The sequence below is a fragment of the Centruroides sculpturatus genome, unplaced genomic scaffold (assembly GCF_000671375.1).
Source record: "Centruroides sculpturatus isolate CEXI.00-Female unplaced genomic scaffold, Cexi_2.0 scaffold1047, whole genome shotgun sequence".
Classification (NCBI taxonomy): Eukaryota; Metazoa; Arthropoda; class Arachnida; order Scorpiones; family Buthidae; genus Centruroides; species Centruroides sculpturatus.
Window position 1 is genome coordinate 145,092 of NW_019385170.1, and position 13,513 is coordinate 158,604.

The following is a 13,513-nucleotide window of genomic DNA, read 5'->3' on the forward strand; positions in this document are numbered from 1 at the left end:
CGCGTGTTAAAAGTACGAAAAAATCTTCATTGTTACAGAAGTTAGAGTCGCAAGAAAAATTTTCAAGTTAGAGGATGCCAATTTTAGGAAAAAGCCGAAAAACACAGGGTTGTCATCCTCTTTTCTGAAAGTCTACTTTCCTATTTAAGCCACCGAACACAGTCTCATTGTCTCTGTTAATGAAAAGGCCCCATTGTTTCTAACTCAAGGAGGCTAGAGGTGTTCGCATCGGTTTTTAACCTCCAATTTCTCATTCTTGGTAGGAGAAAGGAAATCGCATGCTTTCGAAAAAGACACGAATTTTCTTCCATCAATATACTCGAACACATCAGAGCATTGTTTTGAAGTATTTCGTAAACAAAGACGTCGGTATAGCGCACGTGATATGATTCTAGATAAGGTTTGCCTCTAACTGATCCTAATCAAGCAGAAGAAAGAACACCTTAAGAACCTTCCGAATACCTCGAAAACTTGAATATAACATCAAATTGATGTCATACACCGCTCTATACAAGAAGTTATATTCGCCTGAATGCACATGAATTGTATATCAAATTATTTGTGCTACGAACCCTTGAAAGTACCATTTCTCAGAATAATGTTTTTAAACGTGTAAAATAAAATACAAAGGGTCATAGAAGAAACTAATTATAGTGAAAACTCTATAATGTATTCTTGCTGGACCGAAAAATCTGACCGTTATGGAGAGGTGTCTGTTAACTGTATATTGAAACAGTTCACAAAATATTAAATGTACCGTACGAATTCGTGCTTCTTTATTAACTCAACTCAACAAAGAAGTATTGACAATAAAGATATAATAATTTTGTATTTCAAGTTCACGGTCCTCCTGAAATCTATCCACGAACACTCAGAGCCCATGGATTTCAGATGAAAAACTCAAAAGGTCGCTCGAGATTCTTCCGTCGAAATCCGGATATAAACGTCATGTCTCGTTACTTTTGTTTTCGTGTTGTTTAAAAGATTGTATCTGCAACTTCCGGAATAAACGTGCATTGAATAAGCCTGATATAAACAACCATTCTGTAGTTTATATTCTTCCTCTTCGTATACTCGAGTAGAGCCGCTGCCTTCTCCGGAATCGTGACGTGAACGGCAAAATAAAAAAAAAATGGTAAGAAAACGAAGCGAACGAAACAACAGAATTCGAATAATATATCAAAAAATTACGATCGATTCAAAATTAAATAATTTAAGTAGAATCCCTCCGGTTATTTATTTCGTGCATTTATAATTTTGTGCTTAAAATTTTCCGATAAGGAGCGCATTGATATTTAAAAGCGACATCTGCCGACCGAGACGAGAATCATTCCGTCCATCCTCATTTTTCTCTTCTCTTCCCGTTAACTTACGAGATCGTGACGAGAGGGGAGGAAAATAATTTTTAAAAAACATGAGAAAAATCTTAAATTTTTAAAGGAAAAGATCGAATTAATCCTAGATATCGATAAACAGATGGTCGAACCGTTCCGGAAAGAGAGAGACGACTTCCTTTCATAGACATCGGAAGAGAACAGGAGCTCGAGAAAATACGTAAATAATACTCCCTTGCGAGAGAACAAAAGGTTAATAAAGTGATTGAAGGACACTTTAAGTAACGAAAGCGGCACAGATTTTAATGGCGAAAATCGGGTCCAAGAAAGTGCCAGGAGCGAATCCGACCTCGAACTGACATCCCCGGCGAAGAAAACCGGAATCGGAAGGAGCGAAGAGACGTCCGTTAGTCGAGGATTCGGCGCTGTCGGCGATTCGGAAAATGGACCGAACCAATCGGATTCGGACCGAGGGAACATTCATAACCCGGATTTAAAGCATTTTCCCGGGAGAAAAAAAAAAACGGAAACGAAAGTAAGGGTCGAAGAGCGCGTCGATTCCGGAACGGAGAGAGGAGCAACGACGGAATTTTCCAGAAATCTCGCACTTCGGAACGTTTGATCCGCGTGAATCGAGGCGGGGAACGAGAGGAGGAGGGGAGGGGAAAGTCGATCGAATGCCCCCCTTTCATCCGCGGGGACCGGAAGTAGACGGAAGGGGGGACTCGCGAGAGTCTACTCACTTTCCCACCACCTCACGTAGCTCGTAGACGTCGTCGAAGATGACTTCGTCGTCGATTTCGGCCATGACCCGGCGTCTTCGGACCGCGATGGCTCCGCCGCTTCCGGGCAAGCGTCCGCCCGCTCCGCCCGATCCTCCTCTCGTCCGACGTCGGCCGACGCATCGATCGGCGCCTTCGCTCCCTCCGCGCACGCTCCGACGCCTCTACACCGCCGCGCGCCGATTTCCTCTCGCGAACGACCCCTTTTTCCCCTCTGATTCGGGTCTTCCGCCGTTTCTTTCCTCCCAGTTAAAAGGGAATCGGAACGTTTAACGTTTTCCGGGAGGCGTTTTCTTTATCCTCTTCACCGACGACGGAGCGTACAGAAAACTCAGTTTCCGTTTTTAACAGAGGGCGCGTAGGAGCTTCCTGTTCGGTGCGAACGCCTTTACTTAGCTTTCTAAGGAAACTTAAAATATTTTAAAGGAAATATATCCGCTTTCGGGCAGAGAGGCGAAAATACTTCGTCGGTAAATATCCCGTAAAAATGGGACGCTTTCCGAAAGCGCCCCCACCACCGTTTTCCCTTCTGCCAAGCGTCGCGTCCCCTCTTCCGGTCGCATCCGGAACGGACCGAAAGAGGGCGCTTTCCCACCCGGAAGTTAGACGTTGGAAAGAGCTATCGATTCCCCTTTTTTACGTAAGACGAGATTTTAAAAACTACCCCGATTTATCGTAACTCTCCCTTTAACGAAGGTTGCGAAGAACCGCTTTAAAAATAACACGTATGCGGATGAGCCCGACATAAAACTACACAAAAACTTTCAACGCGTCGTCCACTCTAGTTTTTATGTAGGGTAAAAATGTCGCTCTGTATTCGCGTTGCGTAAGGACGAGGCGGTAGAAATTTGAAAATTAGATTTTGGAACGGAAATTCGAGTCACGCGGTGAGAGTCGACCGGTAGTTTGTCTACGAAAGTCACGAAGTGGATAAATGTTTTGGTATGGTCGACATTTAACGATCCCAAATGAATATTTATTAGAGAGACTCTTAAGTGTTCTAATTAATAATGCAATAATCTCACGTCTTAAACTCCTTCCGATAGTTTAAGTTCGTCACTCGCCTTTAAATCATCCTATTTAATATTTATTTAATTTATAATCTTAGCTTCGGATGATATTTTTAAAGTGTAAAAATGTTTTCCTCACGCTTTGGAATTGACCGTTAATTTAGATATTTCGAAACTTTCCCACACGTAGCAAATTGGGCAAGCACGAGCTTCCAGAGAACCAGCAAAGTGGGCGCGCACGAGCTCTCTAAGAGCTAGCATATTGGGCAAGCACGAGCTTCCAGAGACTTAGTAAATGGATGTCCATGTTTAAATCCCGTTATTTAAACCTAGCAGCCAAATTCGGACGAAACTTTACTTCGCCTATTGAAAATCGTAAATTTCATTATGAGGGTTAAACTACCGATTCTGATCTCAGAAAGCCTTACACCAGAAACTGTTCTAAGATAACCGAGAGAGATCCCGTTATAACTATGAACTACAAACATTTTTTTTAATTATTTAAACATTGTTTTATTCGTATAATCGAGCGTTGTTATAAAGAAAAGCGGTCGGCGAATTCCTCGATCCATATAAAATACGTTGGAATAAATACGGACGACGTTTTTAGGGGCAGGAACCGCTGAAAAAAAAAAAAAAAAAAAAAAGTCAAGTTTCCGGGAATTAAAATGAAATTGGTCAATTTTTCTAAGCGAAATTTGCATGCAAAGGAAACAAAGGAAAAATATTTACGATTTGGAATCTTTGTAATGTCGATACTCTGGTTTCAGCTCCCACATGTTTTTGTGAGGATTCTTGGCATTGTAATTGCATATGTCCTTCAGTATTTCCTTCAGGTAAGGCTACAAACGACAATAATTTGCAATTAGGACTCCGCATGCTATCGAAAATTAATTAACTAACTAACTAAAACTTAACGTTTCGCTTAAAAAAAATAACTCGATCCGAACCAAAATTACACGAAGTGATGCGAATCCACAAGCGACTCTACAGCATTTTCGGCCAGGCCCGTGTCCCCCGAAAATGTTTTTCTGCATAGATCGGGAGAAATTCGGCAATCCTCCGACTGTCGGCAGTCTTTAAAAATGCGATTCTGCGTTCTGACCAGAGCCAATTTCCCCCTGGTGGCTGAATTTCAAACTAAAATTTTTCCAACTCGAAAATCGAAACCTCATAGTCGAGATTTACCCAATAGTTCTTTCTGCGTGGAGCTCCGAACTCCGAAATTATCATCATCCCGGGCACTTTTAATTAAAGCCTTATCCTACTTAATCCCTAACTTCAGACGGATGAAAAATAGCATTTAATTTATAATTCTGTAAATTCCGAGTTTAAATTATTTAGGAAACGTGAGAATTATCTGAATTAACAGATTTTCCTTGGTAATATATTTTAATTTCTCCTGAATTCCAGAAAATTAATTTCTCCTGAATTCCAGAAAATTAATTTCTTCCTTGCAGTTTTCTTTTGCTTGGCTTAGAATATTCACAAATGTTTATAATAATTCCTTTTTTTAATTCTGTATAAAATGTTTAAGGCATAATCCTAATCAAAATTTATAAGTCTCAAATTTCTAAAGTTAAATAAAATCTGAACAATTTTCATTTAATTGCTTAGATTTTATTTAAAATCCAGATTATAAATTTACTAGAACATCTTACCAAGAGAGGAAATCGTGATATATCTTTTAATTAAATAATTTTTCTGTGAAAAAAATCCATCTGAAAGAAGTCGTTAGGAACCTTAAATTTCCTACTGTTAAAATCTAGTCAATGGCAGCAAATCATCAAAATTCTAAATTTGGATCTACAGAATCTGTCAACCTGGCCTAAAAAATTTAGAGTTTTGACAATTCACTTGTGAATCCAGTTTAGAAAAAATCAAACTGACAAATGGCAGAGTGGCGTCGGTCTATCTCTCCGGTGGACCTAGGATCACACCCGAGTCATTGACTCTCTGGAAATTCTTAAGTGGGATACATTGTGCCTTGTCCCTCGCCACCTGGCCAAATCCGTGATGGGTATGGGGAAAAAAGACACTCAGTTTCTACGGGGGAAAAACAGAGGCGGCCAGATCAGACACAAGATTAATTTATTCCAACATCAATTCTATCAATCTTTATCGAAGTAATTGAAGTATGGCAGTAATTATCAATAGTCCTCAATCCGATCATAAATGCCGATCACAAAAGAGTTGGCAATCTCTTATTAATACCTTATTTCAAATATTTCCAAGTTATCTGAACATAACAAGAAAGTAACAGGACTTCTCGCTTAAATTTCTAATTAAAAAATAAAGAGCAAACTTCCACCGAGTCACTAAAACTAAAGAAAACAACTGATCCGAGCTTTAAACAGCAGAAGGAAAAATCAATTATACTGTATAATACTTAAAGATTTTCAAAAAAAATCTAGAAAAAATGTGTAACTAAATTGAATTCATAGCACATTAAAAATATCAAACAACATATTTAAAACTTATCAAGAGAGGGAATTCTATCAGATATCTGATAGGTATCAACATGCAGACTGTAAATGCCCCGTTTTATACAGATTAATTTAAATAATATATCAAATAAAGCAATCATAATATATGTAATAACTTACAACTGGTTGATGTGTAATCTTTTCTAAGTCTTTTAAGTTGTAATACTGATGCTTTTCAAAAGCCGAAAATAACAGATCCATTACTTTTTCTTTGTCTTCGCGAGACTTCTTTCCTTCGGCTTTCTTCCTTATTTCAAATTCGATCTGTAATTGGTAATACATTTTGTTTATGTGAATTTATTTTTATTTTCACAGAAGTAAATTAAATATGTAAAATTCATTATATTTGTAATTAACTTTAATATTCAATTAAATTAGCCTAAAAACAAAGACAAATGAGGAGTGACAAATTTGTATTCGTAATAACGTAGTCTGATGGTTGCCAGAAAATTTGATAATTCTGACAATTAATTGTTTTTAGATATTTAAATAAATNTGTTATTAAATATTAAATTCAAAAGTGTACTTAAGCTGTCATATATTTAATGTAAATATATATTTATAAGCTTATTACAATATATATCCTAAACTAACATAATTGTTTAATTTAATTTATTATATAGTTGTACAGACAGTCGCAAAATAAGGTATCACCATAACGTCATAGAAGGATCTACGTTCAAATCGAATCAGGATGTAATAATTTTAGTTCTGGTCGAAGCTTCGATCTCTATTTCTCATTCACTCTGATTCCATTACGGATCATGCTCATTCATAATATACAAAATTGATAATGATTCGTATCTAGAAATTAAATAGTCAGATTTATATTATAAAATTAATTGATTTTAAACTTTATTTCTGTACTTCATGCGGTAATGACCACGTCCCAACAACGGTCACTTCTAAATGATGGCTATTTTTTTTTTTTATGTTCTTGTCCGTTATTCAGAGGTTTGATTGTATTTTTATAAACCTAGTCATTTCTACAAAACTATAACAAATTATAAAAATAAATTATCTTTGTGTACTCTATAAGAAAACGATTGAAAAAAATAAAAGTATATATTTCGTAATAGGTTCTATATATTTAGAACGTATACTTTTCTATATGATGATAACAGTTCGATTATTTCATCTCAAGTGAAACGTTCTCATGTGATAACTATAAGCCCATTTCATACCATTATATAAAATTTCTTACTTTTTTGATTTATGAACGTATGGTAGCAGTTAAAGCACGATATAAATCTATTGTAACAAAATCACCTACACTTGTTATCAATGGCGTATTTTATTATCCATCCAAAAATAGCTGCTGACTTTGATATAAACGATCAGTAATAAGTAATATTATGTGCCGGCTGACATAATCTATGATCGTGTCAAATTATATCTGGAAAATTGTCAATAATATTTGACACGGAAGCATTGATGCAAAACCAGTCAAGTCCCTCCATACCGTTCATCATTTAATAATCGTCTTTTCCTAAAATTTAACGTTTACATCGGCCTTCTTTTTTATTTTATTTGGCATTTGTTTTCTTTTAATTCTTATTGTTAACTTACAACATCATTTTCATCGTTATTATAGCAATAAATTATCCTTGATTTATGACGTATAATGATTTTGATTTGAAAAATAAATATTCTCTTTCTTTTTATCTATATATTTTTATTAATATTCATGTTCTACAGTTTGAAAATACTTCTTGTTTTGTGTAATTTCATAATTAGACATTCTTTATCTTCTATTTTTTTTTATATCATAACTAATTTATTTTGGTAGAATCAAATAGCTGTTTTCATACTGGTTTAATTTCATGTCCTAAATCTAAGATAATCTTTCCTATAAGACTTATGAATAGTTTAACACCTTAAGATTTATTATAATTCATATTGAAGCATTACATTCTTTTTATTCTGGAGACATTAGAAAGTCTTTCAAGTGCTATTCATTATCGTGCAGCATTAAAAAATTTAGCTTATCTTCTTAACTTATTTGGAATTCTTAATCAGAATTTAAATGATGAATAAGATCTTCATCAATTTTTCTTAATTAGATTGAGCGAAATGCTAGAAACTAATTTGAAAAAAGTGAATAATTACTATAGTTAGCATCGATCACGTAACCAGTGTTACAGTCATTACTAAAATATCTCTTCACTTCTTGAATACTGTTATAATGTTTAATTCCGAGAGATGGGGGCACGTGTAGTTTAATCATTAATCAAATTTTCATTAAAAATTCATATATTATTTTCATTAATTTTATAAAATTATTATAAAGAGATCAAGAATAAGATAGGTGCAACACCCATAATCTATGAAAAGATATTGAAAAATAGAAGATAGTATTCTTTTGTCTTTGGCCACTGATGGAACTACTTTGAAGAATAAATAAAATTCGTTCAAATTCCTGAAAAATTCAATAGAAAATGTATAAAAGTTTCTCGACTTCAAGAAAGTTTTTACTTATTGAATATAAAATGAAACACTTAAAATTTTTATTTTTTATCGTCTTATGGATATGTATTATTTATTTATATTCACAGACTAGCTTTCTCGATTAGTTAATTTCTTCGCTAATGTTTTACTTGAATAACATAAATAAATTGTGTTATATTTATGTGATAGCACGTATGTATCCTCGCATAAATCTGATAACATCAATTTGATAGAATTTTCAAATCTAATATCTAAATAATATAAAATGTTTTATAACACATGATATGAGCAAGAAGTTTATTTGTAAAATCTGAGTTATGGGTGCATCTAGGTGGCAAGTAGCTAAGCAAGCAAGCCAATAAGATAGTTTGTTTTGTACAAAACAGAGTCTGTTGTTGGTTCACTTGCTTACCTGCATGCCCGTTAATATTGTTAACAATAGCAAATGCAGTGTAAAAATGAATTAAATCACAAACCAGACACCATAAAAACAAACTGACAAATGAGGACGCCTGGCTCGCATAAGAATCAGCATTTACAAATGATTAAAACTACAATTTACTTTGCCAAACATATTGTTCCATTTTGTTTGGACATTTTGTTTTGTTTCCATATTGTTTGGACATTTGACTAAGCACAAATGTCCAAACAGATTCAAAAACTGAAGAGTCAAAGTGTATTGTATCAAATTCTTTAATGATCATAACATTTCCTTTTTAATTTAGGCTCTTTGATAAGTGTATTCTCTGCCATACCCTTAAGGGAAGAAAGAGAGCAGTCGTATGCCACAAACCGCAGTGGCTGGCAAATTCGTTTTAATCCAAATGAGTGCAAACAATCTAAAAAAAGATATTTTCAAAACAGTAATATATCTCAAACATCTTAATGTGTCTTCTTACAAAGCAAAACATTACTTTCATGAATATCTAAACAGCTGGTAGCTGACAAATGTAAAGACAAAGTATGAATTAATGTCACTGATATTCACACATTATTCATAATGGGAATATATTCTTCAAATATAGGCTTATGTGAGTACAGATATGCAGATTACACGTTTATGCTACATTATAATCTTGACACATGTAAAGCCTGATTGGTTTACCAACAGATCATATTTTGGAATATTTAATAACATATCTGTAAAAGTTACAGACACAAAATTATTCAACACATGACTCTGTACACGATCATCTGCACTTTTATAACTGGCTGAATAGACCCCCACTTTAAAAACTGTAATAGTTTTCTAACTTATATACAGGATGTATAGTAATGCATGATAGCAAAAAAATCAATTACAAACTCGTAGAGTACAACCAATTAAGTACAAAATTGATGCCTTTTGTGCACAAATAATGTGAACAGAAAGCACAAAATGCTACCATAAATACTTGGTGCACACAAGTATTTCTCATGTGTTCATTTATATGTTCTCATTCATTTCTCATAACATGTATTTCTCATTTTTCTGTCTTTGTCTGAATTTATTACTGTGCATTGAAAATTGTGTCATTTGCACATCAGTGTATACGAATTTTACTATACATCCTGTATAGGAACTGCATTGTGTTTTAGTTATATTTTCAGAAATTAGTTGAGTTTTGCATCATGTCTTAACATAATTTTTTCCATTTAGAATAATAGATAACAGGTTCTGGATTAACATTTTCCTGTACAGCATCTCATTTTAGGAATGGTTTAGAAAATAAACTCTTTAATCAGTACAGTAATAAAACTAATAGAATGTTCCATTAGAATATTAATTAGAATTGAGTGCAGATAAGTTGGAATAATTCAAATGTAATTAAAAATATACTCATCCAATATGTGTGTTAAAAGTTAAAATTCCATTACACAGCATAGTTTTATTTCTAGATAGCACAGTTCTCAGCTTAGAATAAATGTAAAATTTAGGTTTTACTTTAATTTATTAAAATTAACCTGTCAACCTATTGGAAACTGGAAATGCAGACATCAACAATTACAGGTAGCCCTCATTTATGCTGCAGTTCTGTTCCTACAAAAGCCGGTGCAAATCAAATTGGCATAAAACAAACCCATATTTACAGTGAGGTATAGGGTTAGGTTCTACATAAATGAAAAATAAGCTAATAATTTTGTTTATTAATACATATAAATTTTATTAATACATATAAATACANAACTTTTTGTTTTATATTGCAGAAATATCGATTAAAAAAAAAATTGAAAAATGTTATGAGAATTTAAATCCGGTCTTTTATCATTTATTATTTCATGTAGTGATGAGGGTTGTAAAGTAACTTAAAGAAAAAAAAAACATAATAATATGAAAATTACGGTAATAATTTAATTATAATGTGAAGTAAAGTTTATTTTCATGAATTATTTTAACACCTCAACCTTCAGCCATCCGGTCCTTAATTGAGGTGTTAGCCTACCGCTCTAGGAACCCGGAAACGAATTGGAATGGGTCGAAAACTCTAGGAACTTTTCTAGGGATGGCCCGGATATGTCGGGTCCAGTTCCACGCATCCGTCAGTCTCATTCTGTGGGACGGATCCGCAATAGGCTTGAATAAAAACGGCCTCTACGAGGAGGAGAATCAAAAGATAATTTTTAAAAAAATTTTCTTCTAGAATTAATTAAATAAAAGGGGGAATAGATCTTAAGAAACATAAATATGGCAAAAATTAATATATAAATGTCTCTGTTCAGTAAGAGAAAAGCCATTTCTGAGTTGACAAATTCCAGACTATATAAAGAGAAAATCCATATGAACGTTAAAAATCGCAGCACGTACTTGGTCCTCACTCTTGTAACATTTTATAACTGGCTACAATCCAAACATAACAATTTCATTTATTACCTTTAACAGAAGTTTTATGCAACCTGAGTATAACTTGATACATCTGTAATCTTCTTTTTATCAGAAAAATATCCAGGAGTGATAAACCACTATTTATCAAGCATCCATGCTGAAGATTCGCAAAAGTGAGCCAACTCCATTAAATTTTTTTCCTGTTTTTACTAAAAATATCGGATGTCTTTTGATAAATCTTTGTTGATGGATTTTGGAAGATTGTAAGATATAGTACTTAATGGATTATTATATATAGATAGCTGAAATCCAAAATTCTGTAGCTATATTTTATTGTAAAGGAAACAAACTGTACTTGCACTTTTCGGCACTTTTGTGATTATTTCGGTATTACTATAAGAAGAATATAAAATGTCGTTGCAGAATACAAAAACGTTATTAAATTGTAAATAATTTCAGTATATTAATTACAGGAAAAATATCAAATTTAAATTCTTAAAAAAATAAAACGAAGAAAAGCGAAATTGGGAATGTAGAATTGAGATTTCTGTATAAAATTTAGTACAGAGACGGATGTTATATAATCGAAATGCGTCAAATGCCAGATGTTTGAACCACATAGTAGATGAAAGACGAAAAAGTTATATCTATCCACCGGTAACAGATGTTGAAATAAAGCTACCATTTTGTTAAAAAATATTTTGACCTTTTATTTTATGGATTGAGGATTCGAATTGGGTAAAAGTCCTTACAGTAAATTAGTGTTTATAGTTGGTAAACATTCCCTTTTGGTTGACACCAAACTGCCATTCTGTCGTTTGTGTTCTTTTATGTAAGTGTTGCGTTGATGTGCAACCATTAGTCAACTGTCAAAGCAACATTCTGTTGACTGCTACACATCTACTCTTCTCTTCTGATAATGCCTGCAGCGATTATGTTTCTTTTTTTAAGGGTTTTTCTTCTTCTTTTTTTTTTTTTAGTAAAGTTGATGTTAGTCAAAACGCTTTTGAATGCGGTGATAAATTGTATTTTCTTCGAAATTTGTTAAAATTATTGTTATAGTTCTCGTTAAAAAAGTTTTAATGCTACTTTTAAAAATTTGCTAATTATTATTATTTTTTTTTTTAAAGCGAATTAGTTTACTTTTCAAAATTGGGGTATACATTTTAACTATCCTATTATGCATTAGTTAATAATTTTAAATGGAAAATAAGTTTAAAATATTAAATATTAGTTAAATTAGACTTTAAACATTAATATAATCTGATCGAAAATTAGAATTTTTAATTTGAGCAATCAGCTAATTTGAAAATTAAGCATTGCGTGCTTAATCTTCAAATTTCACTCATTTAAAATGTTATTTCGTGTACACGAAATTATCTGTCCGAAATCACTCGTAAGATTCGAAATTAATGAACTAAGTTAGTCGCCCAGTCGATAAACACTTGGGGGGAAATAATAAAAAATTGAAGTAAACAATACAGATACAAAAATTCTACTCGAAAAAGCTAAAAAACAAAAAGGAAAAAAAATAACTGCACTTTCACTATCTTTTTTCTTTTATACTTAAGCAACTGTTGGAAATCTTGAAGTAACAAGTAAAGTAAGACGATAGAGCCAAAAAAAAAAAAACACCTTTTATAAAAATTTTCTACTGAGAAAATAACTGACTGATACAACATAAATAAATAAAGTCTTAAGAAGTCTAAGAGAGGGAAAACATAAAAATAATTCGACATGGCAAATTGCCCGTCTCAGTTTTGTATCCGGATGCCAGAAAGACATTAATGTAAAATCGCATTTAACCTAATTCTGTCAAAGCATAAAACTATGAAATTTAGCAATTTGAACCTCCGAAAACAAGACACTAATCCGGTTTATGTTTGCTGATAAAATAAAAACTTATCGCACTTAGTATGATCACATTCTTGGTATTAACGAAATTCTTCTGTTGTCACAATTGCACTTTTTTTTTAATTAAATGAAAATGACAAATCTTCTTTAAAAAGTAGAAATGTGAATAACTTTTGCTATAAATCATTAGTCGTTGCATCTAGATTATTTTTTGATACATTTTTGATACGTAAGCGAAGAGTCGAATTCTTATTTTTATTTCAAAAGATGATAATTTCAGTTCGCTCTCTAGTGAAAAGAATAAAAAAAAAAAAAAAACTTGAAAAAGAACTATCAGTTGGAAGCTTTTCTCGCAGTTCTGAATATTTAACGGTGAAAGCTTACGCAATGTTTTGAACTTTACACTCGTAGAAAATATTTGGATTTCAGAATCAATATATAAAAATAAGAATAAAAGAAGCTCAGCTGTTGCAGCTACTCTCCAATTTAAAAATTATTTCGTAAATTTAAGAATAAGAGAATTTTTTTAATTAATTGTGAAAATCAATAAGGAATTTTGACCTGTTTTCACTTATTTGATGTTTAGTTAATCAGCTTTAAAATATGAGACATAAATTAGGTTTATATAAAAATTTATTTAGATTTATTATCTTAAGAAATGTGCTTTCAGAACAGAAATAACAACAAAATATATTAAGAAATAATGAAATAATTATATATTCTGAGTGTAATTAATCCGAATTTTTAGTTTAATTTTAATAGATAAAACTGTGAAATCAAAGTGAATTGGAAATAA

General features: G+C 32.6%; 1 protein-coding gene and 1 long non-coding RNA gene across 2 annotated transcripts in view; both read right to left on the reverse strand.

Moving 5' to 3' along the window:
• Positions 1 to 2,244, reverse strand: part of LOC111635697 (peripheral plasma membrane protein CASK-like) — a 137,162-nt gene extending 134,918 nt beyond the window's left edge. Inside the window, exon 1 of the mRNA XM_023380739.1 lies at positions 2,078 to 2,244. Within this exon, the coding sequence (XP_023236507.1) occupies positions 2,078 to 2,142 (65 nt within the window). The 5' untranslated portion in view covers positions 2,143 to 2,244. The remainder of the gene's footprint in view (positions 1 to 2,077) is intronic.
• A 1,369-nt stretch (positions 2,245 to 3,613) lies between these two features.
• On the reverse strand, positions 3,614 to 5,764 carry LOC111635699. The gene is made up of 3 exons (XR_002758424.1): positions 5,733 to 5,764; positions 3,859 to 3,968; positions 3,614 to 3,748 (listed from the first exon to the last, which is right to left on the reverse strand). It is a non-coding gene; the product is annotated as an uncharacterized LOC111635699 (long non-coding RNA).
• Positions 5,765 to 13,513: the final 7,749 nt, after the last annotated feature.